The sequence below is a fragment of the Lithobates pipiens genome, unplaced genomic scaffold, assembly GCF_037356315.1.
Source record: "Lithobates pipiens isolate NorthernLeopardFrog02 unplaced genomic scaffold, aLitPip1_a1.2 Scaffold_8, whole genome shotgun sequence".
Classification (NCBI taxonomy): Eukaryota; Metazoa; Chordata; class Amphibia; order Anura; family Ranidae; genus Lithobates; species Lithobates pipiens.
Window position 1 is genome coordinate 242,101,206 of NW_027507903.1, and position 22,106 is coordinate 242,123,311.

The 22,106-nt window shown below is 39.8% G+C and overlaps 1 protein-coding gene across 2 annotated transcripts in view; it reads left to right on the top strand.

Moving 5' to 3' along the window:
- PTPRB (protein tyrosine phosphatase receptor type B) overlaps nt 1–22,106 on the top strand; it is a 196,615-nt gene that overhangs the window by 158,724 nt on the left and 15,785 nt on the right. For both annotated transcript variants that reach the window (XM_077468731.1, XM_077468732.1), the window contains 4 exons: nt 2,679–2,813; nt 13,387–13,509; nt 16,033–16,196; nt 21,032–21,167. In XM_077468731.1, coding sequence (XP_077324857.1) covers nt 2,679–2,813; nt 13,387–13,509; nt 16,033–16,196; nt 21,032–21,167 — 558 coding nt within the window. The remainder of the gene's footprint in view (nt 1–2,678; nt 2,814–13,386; nt 13,510–16,032; nt 16,197–21,031; nt 21,168–22,106) is intronic.

Consider the following 22,106-nt stretch of genomic DNA (forward strand, 5'->3'; position numbering starts at 1 on the left):
ACACTAAAGAATGATGTGCTTTGTTTAGATTTTATACCTCAGGTTTACAACCACTTTTATGATTAGGAAATCTGCTAAATCCTGACTTGTAGAATTTGCCCACCTATGTTTGGTCATCCATTTCTGCAAAGATTGTTTTGTCTCCCCAATGTACAGTTCTTTGCATTCCTCACTACACAGCACTGCACATATCACGTTACTTCACTTGTGTTTCAGTGTTGGGTCATTTGGATGCACAATCTTCTCTTTCAGTAGGGTTGCAGGTCCTCGGGCCTGTCCTGAAAGTCTTGAGAGGGGGTGGACATGGCCTTCTGGCTTAGTTCGCCCTCTCTCTTCTGGGATCTCCCTTCGGGGGAGCCCTACCTAGTACTTGGGTAGGTCTGTTTCGGCAGACCTTCCAGAAAAAGTGGCCTGTCTGGTTTCGGCCAGATAGACCATGTTTTAAGTACCCTTGTCCCTGTCAGGAGCCTAATGCCCTGGGGGATTCAGGGCAAGGCCCTCAGATTTTAGAGGGCTTGTGTACCCCTTGCACTTTTTTGTGTTTCACTCCCTATGTGTGTGCACATTTTTTTGGCACCGGGTGAAGTTTTTGAGTGTGCTTTGCACGCCATCGGCTTTCAAAAATAAAAATAAAAAATCTTCTCTTTCAGTGAAGTGCTGGGTTTGAAAGACACAGGGATGTAATGTTTGTTAAAGCACCTTCTGTGGTATTCTAACCTTCCAGGTACACCTAGGATGACTGTATTCGTCTGTGTCTTCTGCTTCTCTCCTTTGTTGGATGGTGACAACCATTTACACCTTCAGCCATGTAAAGGAAACTATTAACGTCTATGCAGACTGCCTGACATCAAGGTACAGGGTTATGTCATTAGAATAGGGAGTTCACAACTTTCATATATTTCCTATTCTTAGACAATGAACACATAGTGACTTGGTGACTATGATACCTGCTGTGATATGTTTTCAACATTACAAGAACAAGTCCAGTGGAATGAGACTAAATACTACCTCCTATTCATACAGTATGTCAACTATTTCTCATATAACTCACAATAGCCTTACGATGTATTTTTCCGTAGTGAGTATACACATTATATTGCTTACTACATTTATAAGCATGTTTCATTTTTTTCATGTTTTCCTCCCTTGGCTTGAATGTTTATTTGATTTTCATAAAAGCTTTGCTGCTTTAATTGTACTTTATGTTTTATGAATTGTTCACTGCTTAGTTTATATTCTCAGATTTAAATCTATGACTTTTGGCGGAATAATTATTTCCCCTACCAAGAGAAGAACCACCTAAGATATTTATAAAGAGAATGTGAATGATTGAATTAATTAGTATGGTGCTTATTTTGCTTGTGATTAATGTACAGTACCATATTGTAGCTGTTTATTACTGAGATTTGTTGTATTATTATACAGGGCTTTCTCTCTCTTGCTCTATCTCTGATATTTTATCTCATGAAGTATTATTATGTTAACCATGTGGATAACATACCTGATCACTTGATCTAACCATTCAGTCCTTGCATTATATGAAAGGTTCATGATAAGTGTCATGGTAATTGCTAGATACTAAATGCTAATTGTCTGGCTGTCATGCAGACCCTGCTTCAGTATTTTGGGGTTGATTTAAAGAAGCAGAGGATTTATACTCTGCAAAGTAAATGCTTATTTAGCTTAATGAATAAGGCAAATCTCCATTTACTTCAGTCATGCAATGAAAATGCTCTTTTTTAAATTCCCTTTGCCTATGAGGCATTGACATTGGATGTTCAAAGCAAACCCAAGTTTACCATCCTCACCAAAATAAGTGCAGACCTCCCCCCAATATGACCCATTCTAGTATGTACACAATACTCTGCTCCTGATCTTTTCCCCCCTTTCTGATTACATTTACCTGAGCTAAGGCTTTGCTTATATATCATATGAGTGTCATCAGAGTGTTAACCAGGAGCAGAATGCCGTGTACCTATCAGATCGTGTCAGGTTGGAAGCTCTGTAGATGAGCATTCACCTTTCTAATTTAGTATATTAACCCCTTTGAGTCCGTGATCTGGATGTTTTTCCAACTTTGCTTGTCTGCATATTCGTTCTGGGGGTTGATTTACTTAATGCAAATGCGCACTTTGCAAGGGAATTTTTCCTTAGCTTAGTGAAGGAGGTAAAAATCTGCTGACTTTCACCTTCCAAGCACATGCACATCATTGTGTATTCTTTCATGCCATTGGGTATTCTTCTATTCTTTGCAAAGGGAATTTTTCACTAAGATCACTAAACTAAGGGTAAATTAGCAAATTTAACAGCATATTTGCCTTTAGTAGATCAACCCAAATACGCCCCCTGCCCTGTTTCTCATAGCATTTCAAAGTAGCAGACCAAGTGGAAATATTATATTGCCTTCACCCTCGCTACAGACACATTGACTGTGATTCCACAAGCTTATAAATAATGAGGTTTACTGTATGATGCTTCAAGGCTGCTGCAATATGTTACAAAGCAGGATAATTTATATTCCATGCATTGATTGCATTATGTAAAAAATTAAATACCATTCACTAAAATTATGTGCGCTAAACCTACTTCAAAAAAGGCTGCACATAAAATAGACTTATAATGTCTTACATTTCATGTTGCCATTCTTGTAATAGAAAAGTTTAATTTACTCTTTGTAGGGTAATAACTTTCGCAGAGAGTATATTGCTACGCAAGGGCCTCTTCCTGGTACCAAGGATGATTTCTGGAAAATGGTTTGGGAACAAAATGTCCATAACACTGTAATGGTGACACAGTGTGTTGAAAAAGGACGGGTAAGTGGAAGATTTCATTTTTATCTAGATTTAGCTCAAACTATCTTATTAAAGCCTATTTTTATTTTTTTTGCTGCTTTGTCATAGAGTGGAAGAAGAGTTAATATCTTGTTTTTTTTTTCCTGTCTGTTAACCCATAAGGGCCCATTCACAACAGTGGTGTGGTGCCTTGCTTTTAAAGTTTATTGCGCTAGGGCAGCCCATTCATTTATTTGAGTTGCCTAATACACCGCTATGGACAAAAATCATACCTGCTGTGTCTCTTTTGAATGGTAGTGCTTTGCAGCACTGCCACAAAGGTGTAAAGGTGCTGTAACATGGGCATTACTGTAACGCAGTAGTGGGAAGGGGCCCTTGGGGAGATTTGTCTTCCCTTCGTGGCCCTTTGATGCCTATAAATAGGGGGAATAGTTGTCTTTAAGAAAGAAACACAAACACAAACAACAACAACAAATCATTTCTAACCCTTGTCTGCTCTACCTAAAATGTGTTTTTAACTGTGTCTGCATTGGAAAGATTTTTCATCATTTCATTTGCTAAAATACCCAAAGGACACACTGATAGAGGCTCTAACCTTATCCTACTCCAAAACTGAAAAAAAGTTGTGGCTTTACAAAAGGTGATGATTCTTAATTACAACTGACTAATCAGTATTTACATTGCTGAAGTCAGACCGGTACATGTAATCTGATTGGTTACTATGGGTCACTGCACTTGAGGCGGAACTAAGCTCTCCTATTCTTTATAGCTAAGTTAGCTACCATCTTAGCATCTGTGTGATATACAAATGCCAGGGTTCTGCATATATGACCAGCTATACCAGTCATTTGATGTCTTGGCAGTTTGGATGTAAACTAACATAACCACACTAGTAACTGTAATGATTATCATTCAAGGCATGGCATGAACTGTTTTGGGATTAGTTCAAATTTAAATATGGGCAATTATTAGTGAATAATGCTGTGCTTACACAGCTGTTTACTATTCAATGGATACCACACAAAATAAGGAAAAATCTTTTATGACAGCCCACAGAATTTTTCTAATCCTAATACGACAGTATAATTACCTGATTAGCAAAATCATGTTAAGATTTCATATGTAAAAATGTTCACTGCTTCTAGCTTCCCTCCATTAAGCCTAATGATTTCCTCTAAACCTATTATTTGAACCAAGCATATACGACATGGAACAGTTATGCTGATGCGTAATGATACAGGAGTAGTCCTGCAAGAATATTTATAGAACTGCTGGAGTAAAGAAAGATATGCAATGGGGGTACTAACCTAGTAAATGACCACACTGATTATATATTCTATTATGCCATTGGCCCTAAAACTGAACCTGGAGAAATTGGTTTAAGGAGTATTGTGTAGTAAAACATGTAAACCCTTGAGATCAGTGAGTCTCATGTTCATTGAAAGCTGAACTACAACTATAAAAATGTAGGTTAGCCAATAACATGTATGAATTAAACTCCAAATATTCTTCATTTATCATTATATATCACAGTACAATCTACTATTGCTAAATTACCCCAGGACAAGCCTAAAACTATCATCTCCTAGCCCCCTTACGTTCCTCCTGACAATTTATTGCACCCAGGAGGGACAGGTTGAGCAGCGTCCAACCCTGCTAAAAGCAGCCTGTCAAATCTTATGCCAGGCTGCAGCTGGACGAGGTTGAGCAGTGTACCTAGTGGTAATAGCGTTTAGGGCCCTGCCGGTTCCTGGAAGAGGTTCCTGTAGACCCTTGTTCCCAGAACCTGATCCCTGAACAATCCAAGGCCTTAAACACCAGTACCACTATGCAGCCCCCTCCAGCCGCAGCCTGCCTTAGGCTTTGACAGGCTGCCTGCAGCGGGGCTGCATGCTGCACCTGTCCCTCCTGGGTGCATTGAAATACTGGGAAGTACACACTGCAGTTAGACAGCCCCATGTGAAAGAATTACTGTATTTATCGGTGTATAACACGCGCCGTCGTATAACATACACCCCGAGTTTAGGAGGGAATTTTAAGGAAAAAACTTTTAGGAGGGAAATTTAAGGAAAAAAAAACTTACATTTAAATGCCCATCAATGCAGCCTTATCAGTGTCCATCTGAAGCCTTGTCAGTGTCATTTGCAGCCTTGTCATGCAGCCTGTCCATCATTGCAGCCTTGTTATGCAGCCTGTCCATCATTGCAGCCTTGTCATGCAGCCTGTCCATCATTGCAGCCTTGTCATTGCAGCCTTGTCATTGCAGCCTTGTCAATGCAGCCTGTCTGCCATTGCAGCCTGTCCGTCATGCAGCCTGTCCATCATTGCAGCCTTGTGCATCGTTGTCCCCTCAGTGATGCTAGCATTTATTTTTTTAAATGGCGCCGCTTTCGGCCGTACTCGGCGGCTTTTGGCTGCCTTCGGCCCTACTCGGCGGCTTTCGGTTGCCTTCGGCCTTACTCGGTGGCTTTCGACCGCTCTCGGCCCTTCTCGGTGGTTTTCGGCCGCCGAGAATGGTCGAAGGTGGCCGAAAGCCACCGAGAAGGGCCGAAGGCAGCCGAAAGCTGTGAGAAGGGCCGAAGGCGGGCGAAAGCCGCCCAGAGCCCAAAAATCGATCAGAAATCGCGGAGGATCGGCGTATAACACGCACCCGCGATTTTCCCCTGATTTTAAGGGGAAAAAAGTGCGTGTTATACGCCGATAAATACGGTATATAACAATAATGATCACTGCTTAAGAGTATTATGAGCAACATATAGCCTTTTACTCTAAAACCACACCATAGTTTACCTGTATGTTTTTGGAGAAATTGATGCGTGATCCATCTAAGGATGTATGTAGTATGCTGTTCCCAATTATTAGTGCACTGAAACTGTCCACACATTGTAATGTAATAAAAGAATAAAGAAATGTAATCACGGTGTTGTTGAATCACTGCTGATGTAAATTCTTTTACAGGAAACATACATTTCTTTCATTTTTGGTGCTCATGATAATTAGTATTTCAAGAAGACTGTACAAAGAAACATTTTGTGATATTATAAGCACAGTTTTAGATTGTGTTGTATCATTGTCGTTTCCTTGTAAGTAGAGCTCTACAGACATTTTGCATGGAGATCTAGAGAAGAAAATGACCACGTGACCTGCTACTAAAATAGAGGCTGATTTAATACATTCATAATACAGGAGTCCTATGGAGCCATAATGCACCAACAGGGTCAAGAGGCTTGGGAAGGTTTCATTAAGTGCCAGAGAAAGAAACCAAAGACTCTACTGAGAAATGAAGCAAATAAATTGCAAGCATAAATATTAGCACTGTCAGTGTGATAAACATAAGGAGTAAAAATAATAAATAAACTCCAGTAAAGGAAAGTTTTTCCACTTAGCAGATGTCAGAGCAATTGAACATAGATAAACAAGATCCTTTCATTAAAATAATATAGCCCTTTGAGATTGGTGATTGCTTTGCTGCTTGGTTTTGTCTCAGTAACTATCCAGTTATGAGAAGCTTGGTGGCATATCATTGGGATGTTAATGAGAGATAAATCCACAAAATGAAAAACAGCATTCACAGGAATCATAAAAATAAGCCTACTTTTAACATTAAAAATAAGTATCAGTCTAAAATAATTTATCATGTATCTTTAGCTGGCAAGTAGAAAGGAACGATGAAAAAAATGGAATTTTAAAGGTCATGTTAACCTTTGAAAAATTGTTCACAGCATAATATGCAAGAAAGCACAGAAGTTTTTATAACTGTTTAAATAACTTTGATTTGTTTGCTTCTATTGGTTTTCTTATTAATGCACATAGAATAATTAGTGGCAGTTACCTAACTAATCTACCTGAAACCATTTTACAAGCAGTCAGGGTTCATATAAGTATTTCAATGCAAATTTATAAACTGTAGTGATTTATACTGATGTGGGAATTATACGTTTATATTGTCACTATATATATATATATATATTCCAGTATGTCTTCCAGCTTAGTTGCATACAACTGCCCTACATTCTCATTACAAGTGTTATGATAACTTTGTCAGATTTGCTTTGGTGGCATGGTCATAGAAGGGCAGATGACTCTTTGAGATTGTCCGATGCCCAGATATGTGATCATCTTTAAACATATCACGCCACTAGAAACGACCTCAGCCTTCCCACATTGCCTAGATGGATAATTGCAGTCATTCTCAACCAGGGTCCCTTTGGAGTTTTCCTTGAACTGTGGCTGACTGACCTCCCATTTGATAATGTCTGCATAGTTTGGTGGCCAACATCACTTGGAAGAGTCAGAGGTATGACACCAGTGATCTTTTTAGCTGTCAGTAAGGGAGGTATTCCAATCACTACTCTAAGGTTTGGACACTGACCACAAATTAATTGGTTTTAGTAGGGGTTCCTCAAGACCTGAACATTTTTTTCAAGGGTTCCTCTAGGGCAGTGGTTCTCAACCCCTGTCCTCAGGACCCACTAACAGGCCAGATTTTAAGTATTACCTTGGGGAGATGCAAACTAGAATACTGCAATCATTGAGCAGCAAATGATATCACCTGTGATGTATTTCAGTTATCTTGCAAACCTGGCCTGTTAGTGGGTCCTGGGGACAGGAGTTGAGAACCATTGCTCTAGGGCAGGAATATGCAATTAGCAGACCTCCAGCTGTTGCAAAACTACAAGTCCCATCATGCCTCTGTCTCTGGGTGTCATGCTTTGGCTGTCAGAGTCTTGCTATGCCTCATGGGACTTGTAGGTCTGCAACAGCTGGAGGTCCGCTAATTGCATATTCTTGCTCTAGGGTAAAAAGGTTGAAAAGGGTACTTTACAGCTTTGTTTTTTGTTGCCAGTGGAAAAGGGAATGATCAGTTTTAATATGTGGTATAATTGTATAACATGTTGGACAGTAGTTTAATGTGATAATAGCAATTTTGGGTACATTTAAGTACTTATTACTGCAGTTTTATACACTTTAATTGTTGCAAGTAGTCAGCAACATTCTATATACCAGCCCATAACCAACATTTGGAGCTTCAAGTGTATGTCCAACAAACACCATGTTTTAGATAGAGTTGGAAAGGCAATACAGGTCTGGTCTCCAAAAGATTTCCCCTCACTTTCAGCCCAACCTTTTTTCCCAGACAGAAAGTAAGAAGAAATCTCCAATAGCAACATAGAAATAAATAAAAATGCTTGTTTTTAGTAGATAAGGGAAGGGCTAGAACCCCTGTCACATTTCTATTTCTGTCTGTCTCTGCTCAGATTTGCCCTCACTTCCTTTCTGGCAAAACTATTACAAGCCAAACAGAAAACAAAAGTAAATCTCTCTAATAAAGCCATACCATAGTAGTAAAAGACCTCAAAGGAATTGTCATCCTGTCCCACTCTATTCAAAACTATGGCTTAGCATACCCTTTAATGTGAACAGCTTTGCTCTCAAAGGTTTGAGAAAAAAAGGGATCAATATACCGCCAATTCAGCTGCAGCTTTTATGGTGTATGTTATAATGGCACCCATCCATGCGCGGCGTCATCATTTACTAGAATCCAGCAGCAACTCCTTATAACAAAACAGAAAGCTTTATTGTGCCTATAATTCTTGGACTTTTTTTGTCAAAGATTAGTTCTAATCTGCAGCTTGAAAGGTTGCATACAACCAGCTTATTCAGTAAGGCAGTGCAAAAATCAATGATAACATGAAAAGTAATCCTTAAAAATGAACTGAACTTAAAGTTGAAGTCCAGGAATGATCTTTGTGTTAGTGTACCTTGGCTCAAGTAAATATCTATATTTGATGTTTAGAGATTCACCGGGGATGCTGTAAATCACTGTAGTATTCCACGGTACATACAGTAATAGTCGTGATCTTCTGGTGCTGCTTCAGCGGTTTCCCCTCTGAACAGTGACCATAAGAGGTCACGCACTTGGCATTGCTGCCATTCAGAGAACTCCTTCTATTATTTTCAATGAATACAAGGCATTATCTGATTCAGCGAGGTATAGATCATGATGTCATTTGGCCCTCCTCTCCACCTGGTCCAATCCATTCAGAGAATATCTTGTATTCTGTACAGAGTATTTGGATTAACCTAGGTTACCCCATAGACATCAAGCTGGATCCAATGTTTCAATTTTGTTTTTGATGCACTTTGGTATATATGTTATCTTCATTGGGCACTAGGGCACTAGGTTCCAGGTGCCCTGATGGGATATATTGTCAGTGTAGTCACTTTAGTTATACCAAGAGCAATTCTAGGAGTTTGGAAAAGCATGGTGGGTGGTTTTAATGGGTATAGATATACCTGTATATTTTTTATATTCTATATTTTGTATAATAAAGGGTATTTTTGAGGGTACATGGCTGGTGTTAGCGTTTACTTTATTTTGTAACTGTATGTAGCAGCCCAACAACAACAGTAGATGTATGTGGATTTTTGATAATATTTAGCATTCATTGGAAAAAAAATACAAGACATTCTATAAGTGGTGGAAGTGCAAAGTGAGTGACTCCCTGTATTCAGTGTGCAACGTGGAAGCTGCTGGAGCAGGATCCATTATATCGCAGCATTATATGTAGCTTGGGCTACTACAGTGATTTTCAGCATTCCTATTGGCCCTCCCAGTTAATAGATGTGGATAATTACATTGAGTCAAGCTGAACCAATGTAAGTTTGAAAAAAAGATCATTCTTGGAGTTCTACTTCAATTTTACTGTTATGGTCTTGTGATTGATTGCTACAGGCTGCTGCATTTTTCAGATCATCATTGCCTATTGTAATCATTACTAAAAAGAAAGTGTTTGAGATTTGATATGTTTGCCTCTTTGCCAAAATGACAGTTCGGTTTTCAGAAGACCTGTCATTGGACAGAAAAGCAATTAAATAAAAGGCTCTCATAAATAACTTGGTTTCAGTCCTGAAATTTTAAATGTACATTTTTTATTACTGAAAGTTTATTTTTAGTTTGTCACAGAGCTGAGTGTTCTAGAGGTGGAAAAATGGAACAGCTAGAGAAAGAGAAAAGTAAAACTGCATTGCAGTATCTCGATTATATTGGCATGCTGTTTGTGCTATACTGTACCCTGTGCTTTCTAGTATATTCACCACTTCAGCCCCAGAAGATTTGGCTGCTCAATGACCAGAGCATTTTTTGCGATACGACATTACGTCGCTTAACTGAAAGAGTCGTTTGACGCTGTACCCAAACAAATTTGTCGTCTTTTTTTCCCACGAATAGAGCTTTCTTTTGGTGGTATTTGATCATCTCTGAGGTTTTTATTTTTTGCACTATAAACAAAAAAAGAGCAACACATTTTGAAAAAAAACACAACATTTTGTACTTTTTGCTATAATAAATATCCCAATTTTTTTTTTAAAAAAGCACATTTTTTTTCTCAGTTTAGGCCGATATGTATTCTTCTACATATTTTTGGTAATAAAAAATCACAATAAGCATATATTAATTGGTTTGCGCAAATGTTATAGCATCTACAAAATAGGGGATAGATTTATGACATTTTTATTATTATTTTTTTCTTACTAGTAATGGCGGCGATCAGCGATTTTTATCATAACTGCGACCTTATGGTGGACACATCATACACTTTTGACACATTTTTGGGACAATTACAATTATACAACGATCAGTGCTATAAAAATGCACTGATTACTGTATAAATGTCACTGGCAGGGAAGGGGTTAACACTAGGGGGCGATCAAGGGGTTAACCGTGTTCCCTGACTGTATGGGGGAGGGGACTGACTAATTGTAGGGGGAGGGGACTGACTAGAGGGGATGTCAGATCGTGATTCCTAGCTATTAGGAACTCAAGATCTGTCTCTTCTCACAGAACAGAACAGGGATTTGTGTGTTTACACACACACGTCCCTGTTCTGCCTCTCGTGCTTGCGATCGTCATGGCTGACTGTGATCGCGACCGTCGGCCATGAGCATTGCCCCCCTCCCCCCGCAGTGCAGTGGGCATGTGCACCTGCTATCCCGCTTAAAGCAGTCGACTTAAAGCTACAACGGCTTGCGGGGATTGTGCTGACCTCACGCAGTATAATGACAGCGGCTGGTCAGTAAGCAGTTAATCTATTATTTGGTTTCTTTTAATCTTATATTAGCAGTAAACAACAAATATATAAAATAACTGCAGCGTTTCTTACATTTTGCAAAAAGGAATGCTTATAGAATGTTTTGTTGTAGAACTTTTGTTAAATATAAATTCCAGGTATGGCATTGTTTACATAGTTACATAAGTCCAGCATGGACCAATGTAACTATATATATATATATATATATATATATATATATATATATATATATATACCATATCTGTGGGATCCCTCTAGAATGGGGATATGCAATTAGTGGACCTCCCGCTGTTGCAAAACTACAAGTCCCATCATGCCTCTGCCTCTGGGAGTCATGCTTGTGGCTGTCAGAGCCTTGCTATGCCTCATGGGACTTGTAGTTCTGCAACAGCTGGAGGTCTGCTAATTGCATATCCCTGCTCTAGAAGCTGAAAAGACTGAAGTAGACAATGCTACTTCAGTGATATTTCCATTGTGGTTTCCATGTTACCAGTGGTTTCCATGTCCCATTCCAAGTGGCAGCTCTGTAGCATTGTGAACACATTTTCTCAATGCAATCAAACTGTTCTATGATTGGATCAAAAGGAGAGGCAGGGCAGTGATGTCTCGCTCTCCACCCCATCCAATCAGAGAATGCTTTGCATTCAGTGAGGAAATGCAAAGGATTCTGTGAAAGACACTTGTGTCAAGTTGTTGGCACAGGACCCAGAAACTAGTTGAGACCACTGGAGTAGTGGTGTTTACTTAAGTAATTTTCAATCTCTAGAGGTATCCCACAGCTATGGTATATGCATTGTTACATTGGTTATTGTTAAGGTTTACATACAATTTAAGCTGGTATTACAGGGAGACAACAAACATTCTGTGCTGTAGAATAACTGTATTGATGTTTCCTTTTACCTAAATGCCTAAAAACATAAATTGAATGGCAATGTAGAATTGTTAAAATGGTTCTAAAGACTGAAGTTTTTTTTATCTTAAAGCGGAGGTCCACCCTAAAAAAAAAAAATTACATAAACAGGCTCCTAAAAATACATTAAAAAACATTTCAAAAAAACATTTTTTTACTTACCGGAAACGCCTGTGCCATTCTCGTCCTCCTTGCGCTGTCTTCTGGGAAATAGAGGAGCACTGTCTTCTGGGACCTGTGTGTGTCTGCCGGCCATTCTCAAAGCACCGCACGACTCACACATGCGCAGTAGGAAACGGGCAGTGAAGCTGCAAGGCTCCACTGCCTGTTTCCCTTAGTTTGAATAGCGGCTCCAGCACCCGATCCGATGGACGGATCGGCCTCGGAGGGCCGACATCGTGGGCTCCCTGGACAGGTAAGTGTCCTTATTAAAATTCAGCAGCTACAGTGTTTATAGCTGCTGACTTAAAAAAATAAAATTAGGCTGGATCACCGCTTTAATTCATCTTTTGGGTGCAGCTCCCACTCCTAGCCCCCTCCTTATAGTAACCTGAGCCCCACCTCGATCCAGCGATGTGCATGAGAGCGATGGCTCTCCCGGATCTCTCTCTCCTCACTGGCTCACATAGCAGCGGGGTCCATTGGCTCCTGCTGCTGTCAATCACAGCCAGTAAGCCAGCGAGGAAAAATCTTGGGTCAGGCCTAAGCCACGCTTTTGTGTGTGACACACAGAGTGCGGCTTGGGAAGGAGCCTGCTTGAGTGCCCCTATAGCAATAAGCTATTGGATAGAGCAGGTAAGTATATGTTTGTTTGTTTTTTATTTCCTTTAGAATCACTTTAAAGCTGAACTTTAGCTTCTGTTACACTTTACACAGTTCGTTTGGGCCATTTAAGGCTGCTGGATGCGCTGTATAAACTGTATGTAGCAGAGGCTACATACAGCATACAGCCCGGTGTGCTGTACTCTGTGCTGAGACCTTCCTGTTTCAAACCTGGAACACAATAGAGTCTGTCTGAGCAGCACTCAGCCATTCATAGAAATAAATGTATTCTAGCAATGAATACAAAGCTTCTTCTGATTGGCTGAGTCAGAGTGGCAGGCTGATGATGTCACAACCTCAGGCTCAGCCAATCAGAGGAAGCTTTGTATTCACTGTTAGAATACATCGCTTTCTATGAATGACTAAGACTCTTTTGTGTCCCAGGTATGAGACAGGAAGGTCTCAGCACACAACCAGAACACAGTGCTGTATGCTGTATATAGCCACGGCTACAGTTTATACAGCACATCCAGTGCTGTTAGTGAGGGACATTGTTCATTTGGGTCAACTTGGTGTAACAAAAGCTGGAGTTCAGCTTCAATAATACAATAACAAATAATAAATGTTTGTATGAATACACTCATATATGTACATGAACAGTATTAGTAACTCTTAAACCGCAAATAGATGTGCATCTTAATCTTATGATTGCATGACTATGGCACGACTCCATGCAATGTTCTTTGTTTTACATTGACAGTGTTGTTGAACTATGCCATTACTTTGTAAAACACACATATGTGACCAGTTAATAATTCTTCTCTCTCTACAGGTAAAATGTGATCATTACTGGCCTTTTGATCAAGATTCCTTATATTACGGAGACCTCATAGTTCAAATGCTGTCAGAATCTGTACTACCCGAATGGACAATAAGAGAATTCAAAATCTGCAGTGTAAGCTGTTTTCCCTTATATTGAGATTAAACACTGTGAAAGTTTCTGCTGCTACTCAGTCTCATTTATCAAGCACTTAAAATCGATGCTGGAATACACAATATGTAATTCTATTTTTTGCAAAACTTTTCTGTATTGATGATCTGTTCCTTTGGCTGCAACAAGGGTGGACCTAATACTTAGCAAAAGGTCAGGCTGCTTTTTTTCTGAAATGCACAATCTACTCAAGGACTTACTAAAAAAGATTGATTGATGGGGTGGCGGCCATGTTCGCAGTGTGGCATTTAGCTATGACAGCACGACTGTGCCTGAAGGAAAGTTATACCTGACAAACAACCTGCTGCTATGAAAAATTATACATTGCAGCAATCACAAATAATGTGGCAGTACTGAAAACTTTGCTTAGGGTCCAATTTTCGTTTATGCTTCGTAGAGAATTTTATCATTATGTGGATACAATTGAAATACATCCCAAGGATGTAAGCACACTATATACATATATTCATTCTTGCAAACAAACCAATATAAAATGTATTGGGACAATTCCCTTTTTGTTTAGTTTGGTGTTATTCCCATAAATCCCCCAGAGCTAATACATCTAAGGCTGTTAAAAAGGTACAATTTCTCTGAATATTAGTGTTTAACTAGCTGCCAACTGCACTATAGCCAAATGACGGTTACAGAGCGACCGGCTAGTTCTGGGACGCGTGCCGCAATCGTGCCCACTGCGAGGCGCAGGCGGCACGCTCTGTCATTGCAGTGTCTGGAGGACACTGCTGATCACAGGTTGAAGAAAAGAGCCAATCAGCATCTCTTTATCACGTAATCAGTTGTGTCCAATCACAGCTGATCATGGATCTAAATAGGAGCTGGTTATTGGCACTCCTTTCCCCATGCTGACAGCGAGAGGAGAAGAGAGCTGATTAGTGGCTTGTGTAAAAGGGACATGTAAACTCATAATCAGGGCTGATTATCAATCTCCTGATTATCAGCGCAGTCCCAATATTGCCCACCAGTACTGCCAATCTGTCCCCACCAGTGCTGCCAATCAGTGCCCCTCAGTGCTTCCTCATCAGTGTCACCTATCAATGCCACCCATCAGTGTCCATCAGGGCCGCCTATCAGTACCCCCCAGTGCCACCTACAAGTGCAGCCTCATCAGTGCCACCTCGTAATCAGTGCTCATCAATGCCCATCAGTTCCACCTCATCAGTGCAGCCTATGAGTGCCCATTAGGGCAGCCTCATCAGCGCATATCACTGAAGGAGAAAAATTACCCATTTGCAAAATGTTATAACAAACTATGAAAACGTTTTTGGGTTTTTTTTCCCAAAATTTTCAGTCATTATTAATTTATTTAGCAAATAAAAAATTCAGTGGTAATTAAGTACCACCAAAAGAAAGCTCTATTTGTGTGAAAAAATGATAACAATGTTGTTTGGGTACAGTGTTGCATGACTGCACAATTGTCATTCGGAGTTTAACAGTACTTAAAGCTGAAAATTGGCCTGGGCAGGAAGGTGGTATAAGTGCCATTGGCTATTGTGCTATTGGCAACACAGACACATTCTTTGCCCTCCAGTGTTGACAAATGACATGCACACATTTGTAGGTCATAATAAATGCAGTCCTTATGCTGCTTAGTTTTTAAACCAAAGAAATAGTAGTAGTTAGTCAGATTCATCTAGACTTGTCCTATAATGTTGAAAACCGTCCACAGTTTAACTAAGCTACTTCTTCAGTTCCAGTGAGTGTCAGGAAGATATCCCAGCATTTACATCCACATCTTAAACACCTTAATCTAACTGCCAGGGAATCGGGTAGAAGTTGAATGTCTAAGCATAGGATGGGAGGTGTGAAAGTCGTATGACCAACCTTTTCTAGTTATAGTCAGGATGTCTATGTGGGTGTTAGTTCCTCGATTTAAGTTGCTAAAGATGTAAATTGTTATCAGTTGTTGGGTAGAGGTATTGGGTAGAGATGTTAAAAGGTCAAAATTTGTGTAAGACAGATAATGTCAAAGGCCCTACAACCCGGTTCTGGGATGGTTGTTCTGTTGATAGAGATGGTTTTTATCATGTCTCTTGAAAACCAGCCAGAAGTTCTGCTTTTTAATAATAGACATAATTGTTACTGTCCATCAATGCAAACTCACTCTACAAACTTTCTAAAAATATGTGATCTCTTCTAATCATCCATTGAGGATTAGAACCTTTTCAGAATTGTCTTGACATGATGTTATAAAAGAATTCAACAAGGTTGTTTCTGTGTTCAAGAACTGGTGTACAAATGTAGAGAAGAACAACACACTGACAATGCATTGAATAGAGTTATTTAATCAAATGAATTGCTCACTGAATAATTTCAGTACAAAATTAACAATGCTCGTTTCAATATTTGAACGAAACAATGTTAATGCCAATGAGCAGTTGTATAAAAAAGGTCTTGTCCTGTCTATAGTGGTTTATATATGAAAACCCCTTACTTTGACAGTATATAATTTATTTCTTGTTTTTTTTACAGGAAGATCAACTTGATGCTGCCAGGCTGGTTCGGCATTTTCATTACACCGTGTGGCCTGATCATGGAGTCCCTGAAACCACCCAGTCTTTGATTCAGTTTGTGAGGACAGTCAGAGATTATATAAACAGAACTCCAGGAACTGGTCCTACGGTGGTACATTGCAGGTATGGCTAAAATTATGTCACTTCTAGAACGTGTCTCATAGGCACATAGAACAAACATTTGTAGAGATCTGTAGTTTTAGACAGTAAAACAGGTTTTGTAGAAAAAACACTAAGGGGTTGATTTACTAAAACTGGAGAGTGAAAAATCTGGCGAAGCTTTGCATGAAAATCACCTAGCTTACAGGTTTTTTGAACAAGCTGAAGTTAAAAGCTGATTGGCTACCATGCACAGCTGCACCAGATTTTGTAATCTCCAGTATTGGTAAATGAACCCCTAAAATTCAATACTGCTTGAGTCAAGTAACAGTAAATGCTCTATGGTCCTTACATAGCAATCAGTTCATGCCACCAATTTTTAAGAAAGAATTAGGCTTTTTGACAATCAAAAGTCAATCTCAATCACAACTGAAAGCACAGAGATGACAAAGTATAAAGCAGTTGAAAACAATCATTATAATAGTCATATATTCTAAAAGTGTAACAGGCATAACATGGATACCTCTATGTATCCTGCACTAAGGAATAGTCGAATTGAGGGGTTTCATGTAACATGGTTGGAGGTCGAAGAGAGGGTTTCCTTGAGGCTCTGGTCCAAGTACCGCTGAATGTGGTGACAGAGGTACAAGTTTCAAAGAAGCACTGGTGATGATAGCATGGTAGCAGGTGATTACCACAGATAGACAAGTAGTCAAGGTGAGCCAGGGTCATACACAGTGAGGCAGCAGCATGTACAAGAAGCAGGCAAAACAAAGTCAAATAGCAGGCCAAATTCAGTATGAGGGAATCAGGCAGAGAAAAATCCAGGAGCAGGCCAAGGTCAGTAACAGGGAATAAGGAAGAACAGAGTCCTGGACCAGGCCAAGGTCAGTACCAGGGAAGCAGGCAGAGAATGGTCAGAGACAAGCTGAGATCAGTACCAGGGAAGCAGGCAGAGAATAGTGAGAGGCAAGCCAAGGTCAGTATCCAGAATCCACAGAAGATCAGTCAGCAAGCAGGAACACAGGAACACAGGTTACAGGAAAGCTGAAAAACATCCAGAGATTAGCACACACCAGGATCTCCTTTAAATAGGCAGATTGGCACCAATGCATGTGGACTGCACAGAAATGTGCCTACGTGTCAGTGCACGTTGGATATTATCCCAAGCTTGTCTGTGTGCTGGTACAAGTGCGCAAGCATTATTTGCTTGGGAATGAGCATTAGCTGTGCAAAAACAAGAATTAGCTGCATGAGAATGAGCTCTAGCTGTATTAGCTTCCTGACAGGTAGGTAAGTAAAACAGTTTCAAACAGTTCAGGACTGCCACGATTCTTTTGGTCTTACTCAATAGTTTTCGGCTTCTGACATTCAGAAACCTATATAAACCATTCAAGGTTCATCTTAATCTGGTATGACTCCAGTAGAGATAATTTTAGTTGGTTGCGATGGGTTACTAGTAATACACTTACAGCATCAGACTACGTATTACCAAAACATTTTTTTTTATAAAGCACAAACGACCTAAGAACCCATGTTAGGTTTTTGCTGACTGTATGCTATTTGGGAGTTTTTCTTAATTTCCTGTCCCAGAGATGCAATGGAGAATCTCCACAAAGTGAAGGGAATTTTTTTCAGACAGTTGTCACTCGAACTGGCATCACCAATGTAAGACTGACAATCACCTCTTGTTCTACTGATAACTCTAAGCCCTTGTACACACGGTCGGACATTCCGACAACAAAATCCGTCTGATTTTTTCCGATGGATTTTGTCTGAAACTGGTGTTGCATACACACGGTCGGACAAAGTTGTCGGAAAATCTGATCGTTCGTAACGTGATGACGTTATTTAGTTACGATGGGACCACGTACAGGCTAGTAGCCAATAGCTTTGGTCTCGTAATTTGATCTGAGCATGCGTGGCACTTTGTCCGTTCGGAATTCTCTACACATGAACGGAGTATGTTCTATCGGACCAGTTGGTTGGAAAATATTTCCAACATGTTGTAAAATTTGGTCCGACGGATATTCCAACGGAAACAGTCCAATGCATACCACACACAGTCGGATTATCCAACAACACGGTCCGATAGGACACATTCCGACGGATTCTCCGACCGTGTGTACAAGGGCTTAGTTTGGAGAAAGTCCAATCAGATCATGTTGTCGGAAAATTTTATATCCAGCTCTCAAACTTTGTGGGTCGGACATTCTGCCGGAAAAAGTCAGATAAAGCCCACACACAGTCGGATTATCCGACAACGCGGTCTGATTGGACATTTTCCGTCGGAATGTCCAACCGTGTGTACAAGGGCTAAGATTTAAAAAAAATTCTCACTCAATAATGGTGGTCACCAGGAAAAATAGAAGGGCGAAACCACTCAGTCTTTGATTCAGTTTGTGAATCAGGGGGTCAAAGACAACAACACAAATGTGATAGGGGTTATAATCCTTCCCCGCTCCATTAAAAAAAAATACATTGATTATACATACACTAAGCCCTTGTACACACGGTCGGAGAATCCGTCTGAATGTGTCCTATCGGACCGTGTTGTCGGATAATCCGACTGTGTGTGGTATGCATCGGACTGATTCCGTCGGAATATCCGTCGGACCCAATTTTCCAACTTGTTGGAAATATTTTCCGACCAACTGGTTCGATCAGACATACTCCGATCATGTATAGAGAATTTTGATTGGACCAAGTGCCACGCATGCTCAGATCAAATTCCTACATCAAAGCTATTGGCTACTAGCCTGAACGTAGTCCCATCGGAACGAAATTACGTCATCACGTTCTGAATGATCGGATTTTCGACAACTTAGTCCGACCGTGTGTATGCAACAGTTTCAGACAAGATCCGACAGGCAAAATTCGACGGACAAAATCCGACACATTTGGTTGGCAGAATGTCCGACCGTGTGTACAGGGGCTTAGAATTAGAACTCTTTGTCTCATTTTCCCTAATATTGAACCTCCAAGTCCTTTAGTTGTATTATTGGGGAATAAATGTTCATGAGATCTTTTATCTTAATTATGCTAAGCACATCTGTACTTGATCCTCGGTATTTCTTAATTAACCAGTACCATTACATAAACATTATTGCTCTAACGGACACAAGGCACGTACAAAACCTCGTAATGGTGCATTTCACTGTATAACATGTTAGTATGTTATTTCTCCCTCTAAGAAGAGAAATGTCAAACTCTGTCAATTACAGGAGGTGTCACACAGCCATATAAGTTTAGCAATGTCTGAATAGTGTGTCCTGGACAACATGTATCATCACTGACATCTGTCATTAAGGTTAGGCACTGCTATAGAAATGAATTGTACAAGGACTTACGGAACTGACAATAAAGCCTCAAGAGAAATATCTGGTAGCTTGCTCAGCCATCTTGATGAGATTTCATAAACTTCTGTTTATGCCAATTAGATATAAAACTCGATAACGATCACTATGCTGTAATTACCAGAGACAACAAATGTAGTTAGTGCCATAATTGGTGAGCAATCCAAGGGAAGCACGTATGGTTTTTTAACTAATTTTTTACTGAATATTTGCAAGTTTATAAATTGATCTTTTATATTTTTAGTTACCTGTAAACATTTGATGCACATGTGTCAGATACAAGACTGATCTATTACAATTTGTCAGCTTCATTCATAACCCCCACCGGCCACCCCACTCCACCCCATTCCACCCCATACCCTCTCTGCTGCTCTAGTGACAGAATAAAATCTGACTTTAATAATTTTTTTAAAGGAAAATCCCATCTTGATGTAAATCTTAATCTCATCATACATTTTACAATCTTAACGTAGAATCAAAATCAAATTTAAATTTATTGAAACTACTGTATTAAATATGAGGACAAACTTACACTCTCAATTTGTAGAGTCAGGCAGATCCTTGCACTACATAATTGTTGGTAGGTCTACTGGAGAATGTACAATCTGTTTGTAATGTGAGCTTTATCTCTAGTAATCATGCTGTTACAGACCTGTGCAAATCGGTATTAACGTTCTGCCCAGGATTACAGGTACAGGGGTTGCAACTAAGCAAAAAAACTGATTTTTCAAACTGTCATAACTGTCTAATGTACTTGATACATTACCCACAATTTGTTACCTTGGAACTTTAATGAAAAAAGTAGAAATTGCGGAAGGAGGATTTTTAATGCAGAAGAAACCTTCTATGGGGGTTATTTACGAAAGGCAAATTCACTTTGCACTACAAGTGCAAACTACAAGTACAAAGTGCACTTGAAATTGCACTGGAAGTACACTTGAAAGTGCAGTCACTGCAAATCTAAGGGGTAGATCTGAAATAAGGGGAAGCTCTGTTGATTTTATTATCCCTTCATGTGCAAGCTAAAATGCTGATTTTTATTTTCCTTGCATGTCCCCCTCGGATCTACAGCGACAGCACTTCCAAATGCACTTTCAGTGCAATTTCAAGTGCACTTTGCACTTGTAGTTTCCACTTGTAATTCAAAGTGGATTTGCCTTTAGTAAATACCCCCTCATGTCTCTTCTGCATTACAGTGAAGCTCAGTGTAGAATTTCAGCAATACCGAGTGACTAAACTCCTGCTCATGCACGGGAGTGAAACCAACTCAGTCTGGACAATTAAAATGTTTAGGGATCAATACCTGGAAGCCACCAAGCTGAAGATGTCAGTGGCTGGGGGATCTCAATGCTGGAGAACAGGTGAGTATAGTCCCGCTTTGACATAACATGTACTGTATTGTATAGTAAAGAGACAGATTAAACCCAAATAGCATAGAATCTAGAATTACATTATATCCTGATAATTTAATTGAAGGTTTAATGTTCATTGATCTGTTTGCAGTGCTGGTGTTGGCAGAACAGGGACCTTCATTGCTCTGGACAGGATTCTTCAGCAAATTGATACAAAAGACTCAGTGGACATTTATGGGGCAGTGTATGATCTCCGGCTTCACCGTGTTCACATGGTCCAGACTGAGGTAAGCCTGGCAAAGCACAGCATTCTCATTCAAGGTATACATTATGAATTATCTATGCATAGGACCTGGTGGGTTAAATTGAATGAAAAGGAAAAAAATGAAATAATGCAATAGTATATTGTAATCAGAGGCTTGAATCCAGCCTTTAGTGTTCTCAGCAATTCTATAGTATTTAAACAGTGAGTTAACTTTAATTCTATGCAAGAATGTATTTCTACCTCAAAAACACATTCTATTGCTCTCAGCCGCTACCAAATCTCTAAATTATTATTATTATTTTATTTTTTTGCTGCTGTGATCCAGCTTCCTGTTGGTGTGTGGCTATGTTGGCTCTCTATGGTGCCATTGTATTTTTGAACATAACCATCTTCTCTTGTTTGCTCCCAAGATGGACTATGGGTTATGTACAGTGTATAGACCAGTGCACATGACTACAACTAAAGATGGTCATATATTATACAATTTTTGCTGTTCAATATCCTTTAGATTTACCTTTAACTATGTAGTGCAAGGGAAGACTGTATTGGATACATACTGCTCCAAGGCAACCCCCCTAGCTGTTGTATAGACCCAGGTGCCTGCCTGGTCCGTGACCAGATCAGCATATGAAGAAGAAAAGAGTGGCGGCACAATCCAGGGATAAAAGCAAATACTTTTGTTCATGACCATAAAATGTGCAGCATGACCACACTGTACACAATGGTTCAGCAATTGCATTTCACACTCCTGTGCTTAATCATTGCTCTATTGCTGAAATGACTAAGCACAGGAGCGTGAAGTGTATTTGCTGAGCCATTGTGTACCATGTGGTCATGCTGCAAATTTTATGGACATATGGCTTTTTTCCCTGGATTGTACAGCTGCTCTTTTCTTCTTCATATGTAGTACAAGGGCCTGCCTGTTGGTGGGGGGAGACTGCAGGGGCTGTGCCCAGGGGTG